The 18,872-nt window shown below is 39.9% G+C and overlaps 1 protein-coding gene across 2 annotated transcripts; it reads right to left on the bottom strand.

Annotated features, from left to right (window-relative positions):
- Nucleotides 1–12,756: 12,756 nt before the first annotated feature.
- LOC120051753 (gamma-crystallin M2-like) lies at nt 12,757–15,694 on the bottom strand. Of its 2 annotated transcripts, none has more exons than XM_038998640.1 (3): nt 15,686–15,694; nt 13,202–13,441; nt 12,757–13,032 (listed from the first exon to the last, which is right to left on the bottom strand). In XM_038998640.1, the coding sequence occupies exons 1-3, from the start codon at nt 15,692–15,694 to the stop codon at nt 12,757–12,759; spliced, it is 525 nt and encodes a 174-aa protein (XP_038854568.1). The 2 variants fall into 2 exon arrangements, with proteins under 2 accessions (XP_038854568.1, XP_038854567.1); XM_038998639.1 differs by lacking the exon at nt 15,686–15,694 and adding an exon at nt 13,646–13,678.
- Nucleotides 15,695–18,872: the final 3,178 nt, after the last annotated feature.

Genomic DNA, 18,872 nt, shown 5'->3' with positions numbered 1-18,872 from the left:
AAGTTTGTCTTTAAGCCTATGTATAACACTTGTATCTTTCATCAATGTTTATGATGAGTATTTCTGTAATTTGATTTGGCTCTCTGCAATTTCACCGGATGTTTGTTTGAGACAATGCATTACTGAACATAACACGTCAAATTTAAACAGAGGATTTTTTGGACATAAAGATTAACTTTATCGAACAAAACAAACATTTATTGTGTAACATGGAGTCCTGGGAGTGCCACCAGATGAAGATCATCAAAGGTTAGTGATGAATTTTAACGCTATTTCTGTCTTTTGTGACACCTCTCCTTGGCTGGAAAATGTCTGTATAGTTTTTGTGGCTAGGCGCTGTCCTACCATAATCGCATGGTGTGCTTTCGCCGTAAAGACTTTTTGAAATCGGACACGGTGGTTGGATTAACAAGAAGTTTATCTTTAAAATGGTGTATAATACTTGTATGTTTGAGGAATTTTAATTATGAGATTTCTATTGTTTGAATTTGACGCCCTGCAATTTCACTGGCTGTAGGCCAGGTGTTCCGCTAGCGGAACCCACTTCCCAGAAAGGTTAAAATCCCTGCTAAAACCTACTCGCCTAATAGCAGTAATAGGCACATTTTTATGGCAAAATATTAGTTATAAAAACTACAGCTGCTTGGCCTCCCTAACCTTAAATCATATTACTGGGCAGCGCAACTTAATCACATAGCATCATGGATTCAACAACCAAAGGATTTGTCATGGCTTGAAATTGAGAGTCAATATTGTGATATGCCTTTTCATTGTTTTCTCTTTATAGCAGACCCTATTTCTTTTGATAGGATTAAACAAAACCCAATTATTACTCTTACATTGAAGACATTGAGGGAAGTTCAACGCCAATATAGACTGTGGAATGACATTTCTAGTCACTCGCCTATATTTCACAACCCTGCCTTTCTCCCTGCTACTATGTCCCAATGATTTAGGGAATGGGAAGAGAGAGGTCTTTGTAGTCTCTCAGCCATTATAAGGCTCAATTGTTTAATAATTTCTCAAAATGGAGGAATTCATTATATCCCAAAAACATTTTTATAGGTACCTTCAAGTAAGGCCATTCATTGTTAAAAAGGGATTGTTACAAAACATGACTGAGCCGATTACGCCTATTGACAAGATGATTGAATCACTTTATCAAGGGGAAAACACTGGAACCGTTTCAAATTATTATCACTATCCTTAACATGCAAATATTATCTTTAGATAGTCTTAGGAACTCATGGCAGGTTGAATTACAGGTAAAGATATCAGAGGAGAGCTGGGGGAATATATGGAAAACACTATATAAAGCCACTACGTGTGACCAAACAAGGGAGTTTCAATTCAAGTACTACATCATATTTTAATTGAGCCCTGATAAACTTAGTAAATGAAAAAAGGAATATTGTCTACGTGTTGGAGGCAGTGTAGATAAAAAGTTAAATTTGAAGTCGGAAGTTTACATATACCTTAGCCAAATTCAGTTTTTCACAATTCCTGACATTAAATCCCAGGAAAGATTCCCTGTCTTAGGTCAGTTAGGATCACGAATGATCAAGGATGTGAAATGTCAGAATAAGCAAGAATGATTTATTTCAGCTTTTATTTATTATTGTCACATTCCCAGTGGGTCAGAAGATTACATACACTCAATTAGTATTTGGTAGCAATGCCTTTATATTGTTTAACTTGGGTCAAACGTTTCAGGTAGCCTTCCACAAGCTTCCCAAAAAAGTTCCTCCTGACAGAGCTGGTGTAACTGAGTCAGGTTTGTAGGCCTCCTTGCTCGCACACGCTTTTCAGTTCTGCCCACAAATTGTCTATGGGATTGAGGTCAGGGCTTGAGGTCAGGGCTTTGTGATAGCCAATACCTTGACTTTGTTGTCCTTAAGCCATTTTGCCAGAACTTTGGAAGTATGCTTGAGGTCATTGTCCATTTGGAAGACCCATTTGCGACCAAGCTTTAACTTCCTGACTGATGTCTTGAGATGTTGGTTCAGTATATCCACATAATTTTCCTGCTTCATGATGCCATCTATTTTGTGAAGTGCACCAGTCCCTCCTGCAGCAAAGCACTCCCACAACATGATGCTGCCACCCCTGTGCTTCATGGTTGGGATGGTGTTCTTCGGCTTGCAAGCATCCCCCTTTTTCCTCCAAACTTAACAATGGTCATTTTGGCTAAAATGTTATATTTTTGTTTCATCAGACCAGAGGACATTTCTCCAAAAAGTACGATCTTTGTCCCCATGTGCAGTTACAAATCGTAGTCTGACTTTTTTATGGCGGGTTTGGAGCAGTTGCTTCTTCCTTGCTGAGCGGCCTTTCAGGTTATGTCGATATAGGACTCATTTTACTGTGGATATAGATACTCTGTGGATATAGCATCTTCACAAGGTCCTTTGCTGTTGTTCTGTGATTGATTTGCACTTTTCGCACCAAAGTACGTTCATCTCTAGGAGACAGAATGCGTCTCCTTCCTGAGCGGTATGACGGCTACGTGGTTCCATGGTGTTTACACTTGTGTACTATTGTTTGTACAGATGAACATGGTACCTTCAGGCATTTGAAATTTGCTCCCAAGGGTGAACCAGACTTGTGGGGGTTTACAATTTTTTTCTGAGGTCTTGGCTGATTTATTTAGATTTTCCCATGATGTCAAGCAAAGAGGCACTGAGTGTGAAGGTAGGCCTTGAAATATATCCACAGGTACACCTCCAATTGACTCAAATGATGTCAATTAGCCTATCAGAAGCTTCTAAAGCCATGACATCATTTTCTGGAATTTTCCAAGCTGTTTGAAGGCACTGTCAACTTAGTGTATGTGAACTTCTGACCCACTGGAATTGTGATACAGTGAATTATAAGTGAAATAATCTGTCTGTAAACAATTGTTGTAAAAAATGTATTGTGTCATGCACAAAGTAGATGTGCTAACCAACTTTCCAAAACTATAGTTTGTTAACAAGAAATTTGTGGAGTGGTTGAAAAACAAGTTTTAATGACAAAAACCTAAGTGTATGTAAACTTCCGACTTCAACTGTACTTTATCACATATATTTTGTCAACAGTCTGACATTTTGGTCTGAAATTTTACATGTTATTCAGGACATCACAGGTATTATTATTCATCCAGACCCATGTCATCTTCTAGGTATTTTTCCTGTGGATACACTCCAATCCTCCCCACTTAAATTGATAGATCATCTTTTAGCAGCAGCAAGGAAATATGCAACAAAATGCTGGAACAATTAACATGCACCCTCAAAAGATATGTGGTTAGGTCTATGCAAGGAACGTGCTGATATGGAGAGAATTACATACAATCTTTCAACATAGACAGCACAGGTATGAAGGTGTCTGGTCAGAGGTCCTGACATATCGTACAGGTCTTATTCTTTAATTTATGGGCTTTTTTTTTTTTTTTTTGTGGCTTAATCCAAATTGTATACTTATTCAGACTCTTGAAATATTTGCTCTATAAAAAAAAATATATCCTTAACATGTGAATGTAACTACGGTCCTTAGTAAAGACAGCAAAGATAAGTTGTGTATGTATGGTACATGTTCTTTATGTGCTCTTGATTGAAAATGTATGTAAAAAAAAGATACAAGGTAAACTCAGAAAGTCTGTGCAGCTATTTTGTTAGTTATTTATCTGTTGTAATGCTTGGGAATAGAAGCTGTTCAAGAGCCTGTAAAAGACAGACTTGATACACCTCTACCTCTTGCCTTGCGGCAGCAAAGAAATATGTCTATCGCTTGGTTTGTTGGAATCTTTGACGATCCAGTTGCAGAGGGAAGTGTTCAGACCCAGAGTCCTAAGCTTGGTGACGAGCTTGGAGGGGACAATGTTGTTGAACGCTGAGCTGTATGAGAATGAACAGGGCTACATTAGAAAATAGAACTTCACAGATGCTGTATACTGTATCTCATGGCTAAACAGATGGCCCTACCATCTCAATGGCAGTATTTTCAAAGAAAATTTTAAAATTGGTCTCGGAATCGTTTCTCATTTAGCTGTGTTCTGCTACAGTAATGCAAATCTGTTCATTCTTATTTCCATTTCCTATTTTACGTGGCAGTCTTGGAATATATTATTGATGTATAACAAGCATGAAGAATATGATAATCAAATATATCATGGAACAGCTGCCTTCTAGGCATGTGAGGATGTGAGGTGCATAAAGAGATGGCTGGTTAAGTAATAAACAAAGATAACTGCTGTTGTGCGATTTGTTGCTGTACAGAACAAAACAGAACTAAGATAGTCCATACAAAAGCTCTCATTATTTCACTATCTGTTGTTATTCTGTGACAGTTCATACTGGGCAGGTGGGAAAAGAAAGTCAATCATCTCGTGGATATTAGTAATCTTGTCTCTTAGTAGCCAGTAACCTGAGGCAATGTTGGCATCATCACCTGTTCAAACCTAGTCATCTCCACCGCATCTCAGGGATTGGCTCTATCGATCAATATCTGGCTTGAGCTGGAGGCAAACACCTCGCTCCAGCCATATCTTATACACTGTGACAGTTTACAGGTTTCACAGTATTGTAGATGCCATTCAATAATCCAACAAAATGCAGCTGTAAACATGGCACGGCACCTGCTATTTTATTGTTCTACAAATCATTGTACAAGTAGACTATGTATACAAAAGTATGTGGACACCCCTTCAAATGAGTGGATTTGGCTATTTTCAGCCACACAAGTGTATAAAATAGAGCACACAGCCATGCAATCTTCATAGACAAACATTGGCAGAAGAATGGCATTAGTGAAGAGCTCAGTGAATTTCAACATGGCACCGCCATAGGATGCCATCTTTCCAACAAGTCAGTTCGTCCAATTTCTGCACTGCTAGAGCTGCCCCGGTCAACTGTAAGTGCTGTTATTGTGAAGTGGAAACATTTAGGAGCAACAACTGCTCAGCCGCTAAGTGGTAGACCACACAAGCTCACAGAGCGGGACCGTCCGAGTACTGAAGCTCGTAGCGGGTAAAAATCGTCTCTGCTCGGTTGCAACACTCACTACCGAGTTCCAAACTACCTCTGGAAGCAACATCAGCACAATAACTATTTGTCGGGAGCTTCATGAAATGGGTTTCCATGGCGAGCAGTCGCTTAAAAGCCTAAGATCACCATGCGCAAATGCCAAGCGTCGTCTGTAGTGGTGTAAAGCTCGCTGCCATTGGACTCTGAATCACTCCTCACCATCTGGCAGTCGGGCTGACAAATCTGGGTTTGGCAGATGCCAGGAGAACGCTACCTGCCTGAATGCATAGTGTCAACATTAAAGTTAGCTGGAGGAGGAATAATGATCTGGGGCTGTTTTACATGGTTCAGGCTAGGGCCCTTAGTTCCAGTGAAGGGAAATCTTAACACTACAGCATAAAATTACATTATAGACGATTCTGTGCATGCAACTTTGTGGCAACAGTTTGTGGCAACCTTTCCTGTTTCAGCATGACAATGCCCCCGTGCACGAAGCGAGGTCCATAAAGAAAAGGTTTGTAGAGAGCGGTGAGGAAGAACTTGACTGGCCCGCACAGAGCCCTGACCTCAACCCCATCAAACACCTTTGGGATGAATTGGAACGCCAACTGCGAGCCATGCCTATTCACGCAACATCAGTGCACGAGCTCACTAATGTTCTTGAGGCTGAGTGGAAGCAAGTTCCAGCAGCAACGTTCCAACATCTAGTGGTAAGCCTTCCCAGAAGAGTGGAGGCTGTTATAGCTCCTTCACCCAAATCCAGATAGCTGATGTTCTGAAAGAGCTGCAAAATCTGGACCCCTACAAATCAGCCGGGCTAGACAATCTGGATTGTATTTCTAAAATTATCTGCCGAAATTGTTGCAACCCCTATTACTAGCCTGTTCAACATCTCTTTCGTATCGTCTGAGATTCACAAAGATTGTAAAGCTGCCGCGATCATCCCCCTCTTCAAAGGGGGAGACACTCTAGACCCAAACTGCTACAGACCTATACCTGTCCTACCCTGCTTTTCTAAGGTTTCGAAAGCCAAGTTAACAAACAAATTACCGACCATTTTGAATACCACCGTACCTTCTCCGCTATGCAATCTGGTTTCAGAGCTGGTCATGGGTGCACCTCAGCTACGCTCAAGGTCCTAAACGATATCATAACCGCCATCGATAAGAGAATTACTGTGCAGCGGTATTCCTAGACCTGGCCAAGGCTTTCGACTCTGTCAATCACCACATTCTTATCTGCAGACTAAACAGCCTTGGTGTTTCAAATGATTGCCTCGCCTGGTTCACCAACTACTTCTCTGATAGAGTTCAGTGTGTCAAATCGGAGGGCCTGTTGTCCGGACCTCTGGCAGTCTCTATGGGGGTGCCACAGGGTTCAATTCTTGGGCCGACTCTCTTCTCTGTATACATCAATGATGTTGATCTTGCTGCTGGTGATTCTTTGATCCACCTCTACCCAGACGACACCATTCTGTATACTTCTGGCCCTTCTTTGGACACTGTGTTAACTAACCTCCAGACGAGCTTAAATGCCATACAACTCTCCTTCCATTGCCTCCAACTGCTCTTAAATGCAAGTAAAACTAAATGCATGTTCTTCAACCGATCGCTGCCCGCACCTGCCCGCCCGTCCAGCGTCACTACTCTGGACGGTTCTGACTTAGAATATGTGGACAACTACAAATACCTAGGTGTCTGGTTAGACTGTAAACTCTCCTTCCAGACTCACATTAAGCATCTCCAATCCAAAATGAAATCTAAAATCGGCTTCCTATTTCGCAACAAAGCATCCTTCACTCATGCTGCCAAACATACCCTCGTAAAACTGACCATCCTACTGATCCACGACTTCGGCGATGTCATTTACAAAATAGCCTCCAACACTCTACTCAACAAATTGGATGCAGTCTATCACAGTGCCATCCCTTTTGTCACCAAAGCCCCATATACTACCCACCATTGCGACCTGTACGCTCTCGTTGGCTGGCCATCGCTTCATATCTGTCGCTAAACCCACTGGCTCCAGGTCATCTACAAGTCTCTGCTAGATAAAGCCCCGCCTTATCTCAGCTCACTGGTCACTATAGCAACACCCACCCCGTAGCAAGTGCTCCAGCAGGTATATCTCACTAATCACCCCCAAAGCCAATTCCTCCTTTGGCCACCTTTCCTTCAAGTTCTCTGCTGCCAATGACTGGAAAGAACTGCAAAAATCACTGAAGCTGGAGACTCATATCTCCCTCTCTAGCTTTAAGCACCAGCTGTCAGAGCAGCTCACAGATCACTGCACCTGTACATAGCCCGTCTGTAAATAGCCCTTCCAACTACCCCATCCCCATACTGTATTTATTTATTTATCTTGCTCCTTTGCACCCCAGTAACTCTACTTGCACATTCATCTTCTGCACATTATTCACTACAGTGTTTAATAGGTATATTGTAATTACTTCGCCACCACGGCCTATGTATTGCCTTATCTCCCTTGTATTACCTCATTTGCACACACTGTAAATATACTTTTTTTCCTACTGTATTATTGACTGTATGTTTGTTTAGTCCCTGTGTAACTCTGTGTTGTTGTATGTGTCGCACTGCTTTGCTTTATTCTTGGCCAGGTCGCAGTTGTAAATGAGAACTTGTTCTCAACTAGCCTACCTGGTTAAATAAAGGTGAAATAAAAAAATAAAAATGTGGAATGAAATGTTCGATGAGCAGGTGTCCACATACTTTTGGTCATGTAGTGTAGCTTCGACAACCTAAAATGCAATGCAATTTGTAAAGTACTAACACTTAAAAAATATGCATAATTACAAGTCAACTATTATTGAACTACTTCTACCAATCATCAATTTATGTCATCCTGATCCTTATTTGATCTTCCTCATCACCTAAGGACACTGCATTGGGAATCCAGCATTTTTTTTGCATGGGAGAGGAAGCTAAGGAACGAGTTAGGGTAGAAAATAGAGAGCTAGGCTGCTGAGGGCCCAGAGAGGGAGAGGAGAAGGCTGTATCTGCCTTGTTGCCCTGGAGATTCATTACCTTCCTCATCAATCATCTTGGGCTGATGAAATTGTTCCTTCCCAAAGCGCCTCCTCTGGCCCAGATGAGTGGGGCATAAATCCTGCAGTCAGGTCACAGTAATAGAAATGGAGGTGGATTATATGGTATGGTATATACTATATTATATGGTATGGTAAATATTATATGGTATATACTATGGTATGGTATATAATATATATTATATTATATGGTATATAATATATTTTATTATATGGTACGGTATATAATATAAACAGGGAGGTTCGAGCCCTGAATGCTGATAGGCTGACAGCCGTGGTATATCAATCCGTATACCATGGGTACAAATATGTATTTTTACTGCTCTAATTACATTGGTAACCAGTTAATAATAGCAATAAAGCACCTCAGGGGTTTGTGATATATGGCCAATATACCCCGGCTAAGAACAGCCCTTAGCCGTGGTATATTGGCCATATACCACACCTCCTTGGGCCTTAATGCTTAATTATATTATATGGTATGGTATATAATATATAATATTATATGATACAAATGAATTGTCACCTCCACACACAGTATTTTTGCCCATCTTCCAGAGGCAGTGGAGCATGGGAAAATGTACCTTGATGTCTAGGTTGTGTCTCAAGCCGTATCCTAGAATATACAGTACTACACTTTAGATTGTAGATTTGATTTATAGCATGGGTTGTTCCACACCCACTTGTTTGATTATCGAATTAACTTAATACATATCTTATACGTGTACAGTAACAATATACACTACATGGTGAAAGTATGTGGATACCTTTTCGTTGAACATCTCTTTCCAAAATCATGGGCTTTGATATGGAGTTGGTTCACCTTTGCTGCTAGAACAGCCTCCACTCTTCTGGGAAGGCTTTATGCTAGATGTTAGAAAGTTGCTGGGGGGTCTTGCTTCCATTCAGACACAAGAGCATTAGTGAGGTTGGGCACTGATGTTGGGTAATTAGGCCTTGCTCACAGTCGGCATTCCAATTCATCCCAAAGGTGTTCGATGGGGTTGAGGTCAGGGCTCTGTGCAGGCCAGTCAAGTTCTTCCACATGATCTCGACAAACCATTTCAGTATGGACCTCGTTTTGTGCACGGGGCTATGTCATGCTGAAAGAGGAAAAGGCCTTCCCCAAACTGTTGCCACCAAGTTGGAAGCACAGAATCGTCTAGAATGTCATTGTACACTGTAGCTGTAACATTTCCTTCACTGGAACTAAGGGGCCTAGCCTGAACCGTGAAAAACAGTCCCAGACCATTATTCCTCCTCCACCAAACTTTAAAGTTGACACTATGTATTCGGGGAGGTAGTGTTCTCCTGGCATCCGCCAAACCCAGATTTGTCTGTTGGACTGCCAGATGGTGAAGCGTGATTCAACACTCCAGAGAATGCGTTTCCACTGCTCCGGAGTCCAATGGCGGCGAGCTTTATGCCACGCCAGCCGACGCTTGGCATTGCGCATGGTGATCTTAGGCTTATGTGCGGCTGCATGGCCATGGAAACCCATTTCATGAAGCTCCAAATTAACTGTTCTTATGCTGACGTTGCTTCCAGAGGCAAGTTGGAACTCGGTAGTGAGTGTTGTGACCGAGGACAGAATATTTTTCCGCACTTCAGCACTCAGCGGTCCAGTTCTGTGAGCTTGTGTGGCCTACTACTTCGCGGCTAAGCCGTTGTTGCTCCTAAACGTTTCCAATTCACAGTGGCATATAGTACTTAAGTAGACATACTTTTAAGTACTACTGAAATAGTTTGTTATCGTATCTGTACTTTACTTTACTATTTATATTTTTGATTACTTTTACTTTAACTTCACTACATTCCTAAATAAAATGTACTTTTTACTCCCTACATTTTCCTTGACACCCAAAAGTACTTGTTACATTTTGAATGCTTAGCAGTACAGGAAAGTTGGCCAATTCACACACTTATCAAGAGAATACGTGGTCATCCCTATTGCCTCTGATCTGTTGGATTCAATAAACACAAATGCATGGTTTGTAAATGATGTCTGAGTGTTGCAGTGGGCCCATGACTACATGGACATTTTAAAAACAAGAAAGTGGTGCCGTCTGATTTGCTTAATATAAAGAATTTGAAATGATTTATACTTTTACTTTTGGATACTTAAGTATATTTTATCAATTACAGCTACTTTTGATATTTGAGTATATTTAGAACCAAATACTTTTAGACTTTTAATCAAGAAATACTTTACTTGGTAACTTTCCCATTTACTTGAGTAACTTTCTATTAAGGTATCTATAATTTTACTCAAGTATGACAATTGGGTACTTTCACACCACTGCCATTTCACAATAATAGCACTTACAGTTGACCGGGGCAGCTCTAGCAGCGCAGAAATTTGACGAACTGACTTGTTGGAAAGATGCCGTTCTATGATGGTGCCACGTTGAAAGTCCTTGAGCTCTTCAGGCCAGTACACTGCCAATGTTTGTCTATAGAGATTGCATGGCTATATGCTCGATATTATGCCCCTGTCAGCAACGGGTGTGGCTGACATATCCGAATCCACTAATTTAAACAGGCGTCCACATACTTTTGACAATGTAGTGTATCATTCATCGTGCTGGCATTGTCTCAGTATGCAGTGAAGTATAACTAACGTAGGTCCTTATCGGCATCAAGGGCAAATCCTCATAACTTTACAGAATCTTTGACTCAGTGTGTTTATTTGATGGATTACACGTATGCCTGACCCTTCCTTGGTCCCATCTGCACCTATTAAACATGTTAAGAAAACACACAGACATCTATATTGCCTGTCATGAAAAGAGACCCCAACAACTCTATCTCTCAAGATATCGATCCACTTCAGGCTCTCGCCCATTGATATCTCCACACAGCCTGACCCTATCCCAACCCTCCGTTTCCACACAGATTGACCCTTGACCCTGACATGGCTCCAAGCCACTGACTGAAGACACTGATCTAGGACATGATGTTTGACTGCATACGAGGCTCCCTTCACCACCCTCCTCATGTTCATGCAATGCAGAGGTGCACAGGTCTCAGTGTCTGCTAGTTTCTGCCCTTTTTAGCACTGATATATACCAGGGAAAACAGGTTAGTTGTATATCTGTCCAATCATTCATACACAGCAAATTCTCCAGTGTTAAAACAACACTGACAGTGATCATTGGGCCAGTGTCTATACAGGTCCACACGTTTCAGTGTTAAATTAACACTGTGCTTAGTGCTGACACTGTTACACCTTGTCCAAGTTAGGAAATTAACACTTGCATTGTTACACATTAACACTTCATATAAAATTTTTAATCATCACACAAAGAGGTCTATATCTCTTGACAAGGTCGCTAATTTTATAACCCTTTAAAAATCTACTTATATAAGCATTGATGAAGACTACAAGACCTGCAGCACACAGCCTTAACATAACTATATACTAGTTCAACTGGTACAACAATTCCACTCACGGGTGGCCAAAATAAACTAATTGAAAACCACACCCCTACTAAGCCACGCCTCCAATATAATTTCCCAGTGTGCCTTAGCTTTTTGAAGGGAATTGTAGAGTTACCATCCAGGACTCTATTTGTTAGGGACAGAGACATGCTTATTGAATTCAAGCAGCTGCAGTTTTATGGACTTCACCTAATGAGTTCCTGGGAATATAATCAAGATACTCTTTAGGGCAATAATATTAAATAAATCATATGGTCTTAAACAGTGATGTTAAGAACCTCCTGGTTTACCGGACACTTTAGGCCTGAAAGTCACGACACTCTGGTTTGCGAAGTGAAATTCCTGTTGGAATCCAGGCAGAGAAAGGACATCCAACAGTTGGAATTGTATTCACCTGCAACTTGCCTTCAGAACAACTGACAGAAATAGGAACAATGTGAAGAGACACTACATAAACAATTTAAACTGGAACAATCATTTCAGTAATGGGTGCAATAAATCGAACTGAGTGGATTTGTTTCGAAAAATGTATGTTATTTATCTGTGTGTTGCATAAGATTAATCAATCAATCAATGTACATGCAAAAACACAGATATTAAAAACAATCCTAAAAATGTCTAGCTGCAGTAGAGCATGCTGGAATTCTGATAATGATGGGGCTGTGGTTTTGATTGGAATGTTTTACTCTCCACATAGTAAAACTGACACAATCACTCTCACACTCAACATTGGTTATTAACACCAACACTGGGGTTATTTTACACCACTGAGTGCTAATTTAACATTTAGAGTTCATTTAACACCTGAATCAACACTAGAAATGTAACACTGAAAATCAACACTAGGTAATACTGTCCAATTTGCTGTTTAAATATTGCTTATTTAACAGCATACGTTTTCTATTCGAAGTTTGAATTTCTGGAACAGGGTGCTGAGTCTGTTTTTGAGTTTATTCAAAATATGTAAATGTATTTCCTCTCAATTTGATTTAGAATCTGCCATGTTGAGTAGCTTAATGTTAGAACAATAATATCTTTGTCAACTGACATTTATATTCTTTGAGATGATTTAAAACGTTTCATTGTTGAGAATGGCTTAGGAAAGTGCTACATGTTGACCTAGATGACATGGGTTCAGGTTAAGTGTAAAAAATCATTTGCAAGATGTCCTTTTTTTCAATGTTTTTATTCACTGGCTTCTTGTATTTGTTCACTGGCTTCTCGTATTTGTATCAGTAAAAGCTATATCTAGTAACAGGACTCGTTGATACGTCTCATGCTCATGAACCTCATGCCCATGCCCATCTGGTTAAAGTTTCTGTACTCTCCAGGCCTCATGTACATCATCCTGCCTTTGTATTGGGGCTGCTCATACATGAGCCAGTGGCCGTCCATAACGTTGCAGGACATGCAGTTGTTCATGCGGTAACGATCCATGATGCTGTCACAGTCGTCCATCATCTCGTGCATCTGACCTCCAAAGTTCTCCGTCTCGTAGATCCTCATCCTGAAAGATCCTCTGTGCTGTAACATGATGAACAACATGTTTTAGGGAGAAATCTGCACAGCTCAAAAGCTCTGGAACCTTCCTAAAAAATGTGTTATGGAGTATCACTGATTGTAGACAAATTGAGTAATGGACATAGATCAAAAAAGCTAGAAGAGGCATCAAACTGAAAGTTTTTGTGCTTACCATGGGGATCATGCGGCAGGACCTGATATCGGTCATTCCCATCATGTGCTGATAGTCAGAATACTCTCCCCTCTTCATGAACCACTGGTTTCCCATGTAGTTGGGGCGGTCGTACACCATGAAGCATCCGCTCTCAACCCTGCAGGACTGGCAGCGGCTCAGGTAGGAGGACATGTCAGGGCAGTCGCTGCTGCACTCATAGGAACGACCCTGGAAGTTCCTGTCTTCGTAGAAGGTGATCTGAAAATAAGCAACAATAATTTCTGTTCACCATTCAAACATACAAAAAGACAATGCTACATGTTGGGCCTTGCCCAATCCCACTGACAATCAGCTTTCTGGGATTAAGGTTGCCTTGTGCTCTGACACTAGAGTACTAAAGTGCACTCAGTCTAACAAGCTAGGAACATTTATATTAATAAATACACTAAATATAATACTTACTCTGCTGTTCATGTTCATGCCGGTAGAGGTCATTTTGTCTCTCTGTGCTGCTGCTGCTCTTGCTGGGGAACTGTTATCCTACTGGTTTAAAACCTTTCTTTTTATACCTGTGAACCCCATTGTACTAACCCCTGACTCAGCAACATGGAATAGAGGGCCATAGAGCACTGAGGTCTGTCCACATGTCCAGGGACACATGTCTCTCAAAAGAACAAAGTTCTGTAACAATGAGCCTTTGTGAAAGGGTTTTAACAATAAAAAAAATCACACCTTCGCAATTGTAAAGTGTGCATTTTGTTGATCTCACAAAACCTTTCTAAATTTAAGATTTACCCCTTAGTATTTTACTATTGGAAATGCTATATTGTGAAATATTGTGGATGTTTGAAATGTGTTCCTTTATCAGGTGCTTCATTTTGTGAATCCATCATAAAAAACTTAATCTTAGCTCAAGTTTGATGAATTAGAATATATGTACAGCATGTACACATACAGTACCAGTCAAAAGTTTGGAAACACCTACTCATTCAAAGGTTTTTCTTTATTTTTACTATTTTCTACATTGTAGAATAATAGTGAACACATCAAAAATATAAAATAATAAATATGGAATCATGTAGTAACAAAAAAAGGTGTTAAATAAAAAAATATGTTTGATATATATATATATATATATATATATATATATTTCTGATTCTTCAAGGTAACCACCTTTTGCCTTGATGACAGCTTCTTGGTCAAATAGCCCTTACACAGCCTGTAGGTGTGTTTGGTCATTGTCCTGTTGAAAACAAATGATAGTCCCACTAAAAGCAAACCAGATGGGATGACGTATCTCTCCAGAATGCTGTGGTAGCCATGCTGGTTAAGTGTGCCCTGTATTCTAAATAAATCACTGACAGTGTCACCAGCAAAGCACCCCCGCACCATCACACCTCCTCGTCCATGCTTCACGGTGGGAACCACACATGCGGAGATCATCCGTTCACCTACTCTGCATCTCACAAAGACATGTTGGTTGGAACCAAAAATCTCAAATTTGGACTCATCAGACCAAAGGACAGATTTCCACCGGTCTAATGTCCATTGTTCGTGTTTCTTAGCTCAAGCAAGTCTCTTCTTATTATTGGTGTCCTTTAATCGTGGTTTCTTTGAAGCAATTCGACCATGAAGGACTGATTCACGAAGTCTCCTCTGAAAAGTTGATTTTCAGATTTGTCTGTTACTTGAACTCTGTGAAGCATTTATTTGGGCTGCAATCTGAGGTGCAGTGAACTTATCTTCTTCAGCAGAGGTAACTCTGGGTCTTCCTTTCCAGTGGTGGTCCTCATGAGAGCCAGTTTCATCATAGCTCTTGATGGTTTTTGTAACTGCACTTGAAGAAACTTTCAAAGTTCTTCAATTTTCAGAATTGACTGACCTTCATGTCTTAAAGTAATGATGGACTGTCATTTATCTTTGCTTATTTGAGCTGTTCTTGCCATAATATGGACTTGGTCTTTTACCAAATAGGGCTATCTTCTGTATACCACTCCTACCTTGTCACAACTCAACTGATTGGCTCAAACGCATTAAGAAGGAAATAAATTCCACATATTAACTTTTAACAAGGCACACCTGTTAATTAAAATGCATTCCAGGTGACAACCTCATGAAGCTGGTTGAGAGAATGCCAAGAGTGTGCAAAGCTGTCATCAAGGCAAAGGGTGGCTACTTTGAAGAATCTCAAATATAAAATATATTTTTATTTGTTTAACACTTTTTTTGCTCACTATATGATTCCATATTTGTTATTTCATAGTTTTGATGTCTTCACTATTATTCTACATTGTAGAATTGTAGAAAATAGTAAAAATAAAGAAAAATCCTTCGATGATGAGGTGTTTCCAAACTTTTGACTGGTATTGTATTTGTAATTCAAAGTGACAATTTGATTTAGCTGAATTGTGTAGGCATTATACGAGAAAGTATCCATATTGTCTTGAGTAAATTAGTGTTTTCATGTCTGAATCGGGCCCTGAATGATTTGCCTTGAATTACCCTGTTCATGTCCTACACTCACAGACTATTGCAGCAACCACTGTCAAAGTACAATCTCTGGAATTTGTATTAATTATATCTGTATTATACCAGTTTAAAAGCAGATATGAAGAGTACTTAAACAAACACACATCAGGTGTCATGAATGGAAAAGTGGGCAGGAAAAAGCCATTGCTTAAAGAAAGAAATAAGTAAACACATTTGGTGTTCGCCAAAAGGCATGTGGAAGACTCTCCAAATATATGGAAGAAGGCACTCTGGTTAGAAGAGACTAAAATTGAGCTTTTTGGACATCAAGGAAAACACTATGTCTGGCGCAAACCCAACACCTCTCATCACCCCGAGAACACCATCCCCATAGTGAAGAATGGTGGTGGCAGCATCATGCTGTGGGGATGTTGTTCATCGGCAGGGATTGGGAAACTGGTTAGAATTGAAGAAATGATGGATGGCGCTAAATACAGGGAAATTCTTGAGGGAAACCTGTTTCAGTCTACAAGAGATTTGAGACTGGGACGGAGGTTCACAATCCAGCAGGACAACAACCCTAAGCATACTGCTAAAGCAACACTCGAGTGCTTTAAGGGGAAAAATTTAAATATATTGGAATGGCCTAGTCAAAGCCCAGACCTCTATCCAATTGAGAACCTGTGGTATGACTTAAATATTGCTGTACACTAGCGGAACCCATCCAACTTGAAGGAGCTGGAGCAGTTTTGCCTTGAAGAATGGGCAAAAATCCCAGTGGCTAGATGTGCCAAGCTTATAGAGACATACTTCAAGAGACTTGTAGCTTTAATGCAGCTTTAATTGCTGCAAAAGGTGGCTCTACAAAGTATTGACTTTGGGGGGTGAATAGTTATCACGTTCAATTTTTCATTTTTTCTTTTCTTATTTCTTGTTTGTTTCACCACCCAAAATATATTGCATCTTCAAAATGGTAGGCATGTTCTGTAAATAAAATGATACAAACCTCCCCAAAAATCTATTTTAATTCCGGGTTGTAAGGCAACAAAATAGGAATAATGCCAAGGGGTTGAATACTTTCGCAAGCCACTGTAAGTATTCACACCGCTGAGTCAATACTTTGCAGAAGCACCTTTGGCAGCAATTACTGCTGTGAGTCTTCCTGGGTAAGTCTCTAAGAGCATTCCACAGAAAGATTGTGCAAAATTCCCATTATTCTTTTCAAAATTCTTCAAGCTCTGTCAAAATGGTTGTTGAGCATTACTAGACAACCATTATTAGGTCTTGTAATACATTTTTGACTTAAATCTACTTGAAAATCTAAGTCAAAACTGTAATTTGGCCACTCAGGCACATTCACTTTCTTCTTGGTATTTAACTCCAGTATAGGTTTGGCATTGTGTTTAAAACCTCTTGTTATTAGGGGGCGCTGTTTTCACTTTGGGAAAAAATCATGCCCAAATTAAACGGCCTCGTACTCTGTTCTAGATCATACGATATGCATATTATTATTACTATTGGATAGAAAACACTCTGAAGTTTCTAAAACTGTTTGAATTATATCTGTGAGTAAAACAGAACTCATTTGGCAGCAAACTTCCAAACAGGAAGTGAAAATTCTGAAAATGGGTCTCTGTGTCAGGCCTTGCCTATTCAATTGCCTTTTATTTATGGATCTGTATGCACTTCATACACCTTCCACTAGATGTCAACAGGCAGTAGAATGTTGAATGGGGTGTCTAGTTTGATGTGAGACCGAATGAGAGCTTTTGGAGTGACAGGTCCGCCATATTGGCAGTATTTTGCTGCGCACCAGAGAGCACCATATTGTTTTCTGCAATGCGTTAGGTAGACACGACGAAATGCTCCGTCTTGGACATTATTGGATACATATGAGAAAAACATCATGAAGATAGATTTTCAACTGAGTTTGACCAGTTTATTCGACGTTTATTGGGAATTTGGGAATTTTTCGTTCCATGCGCCAAGAGTTCATGGACATGTGCGCTCCACCATGCTAGCCAAAGTTGCTAATTCGAAAGAAGAAATGGACATTCTAAAACAAAACAACGATTTATTGTGGAACTAGGACTCCTTGCACTGCATTCTGATGGAAGATCATCAAAGGTAAGAGAATATTTATGATGTTATTTTGTATTTTTGTGGAATATGTTGGCGCCAACATGGCGGAGAATGGCTGGGCGCTGTCTCAGATTATTGCATGCTGTGCTTTGTACTAAAGTTATTTTTTTAAATCTATCACAGCGGTTGCATTAAGAACAAGTGTATCTTTCATTTGCTGTACAACATGTATTTTTCAGCAAAGCTTATGATGAGTTTTTCTGTTAGATTACGTCGCTGTGTAAAATTTCTCCGGACAATTTGGTGTTATTTGTGACGATGGCTGTGTCGTAAAACCCAGATTTGTAGCTATAAATATGCACATTTTTGAACAAAACATAAATGTATTGTATAACATGATGTTATAAGACTGTCATCTGAGGAAGTTGTTCAAAGGTTAGTGATTCATTTTATCTCTATTTGTGGGTTTTGTGAAAGCTATGTTTGCGGTGAAAAAATGGCGTTGTGTGTTTGGCTATTGTGGTGAGGTAACATAAATATATATTGTGTTTTCGCTGTAAAACATTTTACTGTATTGGACTTGTGATTTCATTAAATTATATTATATGAATATTAAGGTTATTGTCCTGCTGGAAGGTGAACTCATCTCCCAGTGTCTGGTGGAAAGCAAATTGAATCAGGTTCTCCTCTAGGATTTTGCATGTGCTTAGCTCTATTCCATTTCTTTTTTCATCCTGAAAAACTCCCCAGTCCTTAATTAAGCTTACCCATAACATGATGCAACCACCACTATCCTTGAAAATATGGAGAGTGGTACTCAGTAATGTATTGTATTAGATTTGCCCCAAACATAACACTTTGTATTCAGGACAAAAAGTTAATTGCTTTGCCACATTTTTTGCAGTATTACTTTAGTGCCTTGTTGCAAACAGGATGCATGTTTTGAAATATTTTTTTTTAGTACAGGCTTCCTTCTTTTCACTCTGTCAATTAGGTTAGTATTGTGGAGTAACTACAATGTTGTTGATCTATCCTCAGTTTTCTCCTATCACAGCAATTAAACTCTAACTGTTTTGAAGTCACCATTGGCCTCATGGTGAAATCTCTGAGCTGTTTCCTTCCTCTCTGGCAACTAAGT

This window comes from Salvelinus namaycush, chromosome 8, assembly GCF_016432855.1.
Source record: "Salvelinus namaycush isolate Seneca chromosome 8, SaNama_1.0, whole genome shotgun sequence".
Taxonomy (NCBI): Eukaryota; Metazoa; Chordata; class Actinopteri; order Salmoniformes; family Salmonidae; genus Salvelinus; species Salvelinus namaycush.
This window is presented reverse-complemented; position numbering and strand designations above follow the sequence as displayed.

Bases quoted from the DNA above. Each gene is read 5' to 3' on its own strand.
- LOC120051753 (XM_038998639.1), bottom strand. From the start codon at position 13,678: ATGACCTCTACCGGCATGAACATGAACAGCAGA. The intron at 13,442-13,645 runs GTAAGTATTATA...GCTTATTTTCAG, and splicing joins GCATGAACATGAACAGCAGA to ATCACCTTCTACGAAGACAG. The intron at 13,033-13,201 runs GTAAGCACAAAA...ATCATGTTACAG, and splicing joins CCTGCCGCATGATCCCCATG to CACAGAGGATCTTTCAGGAT.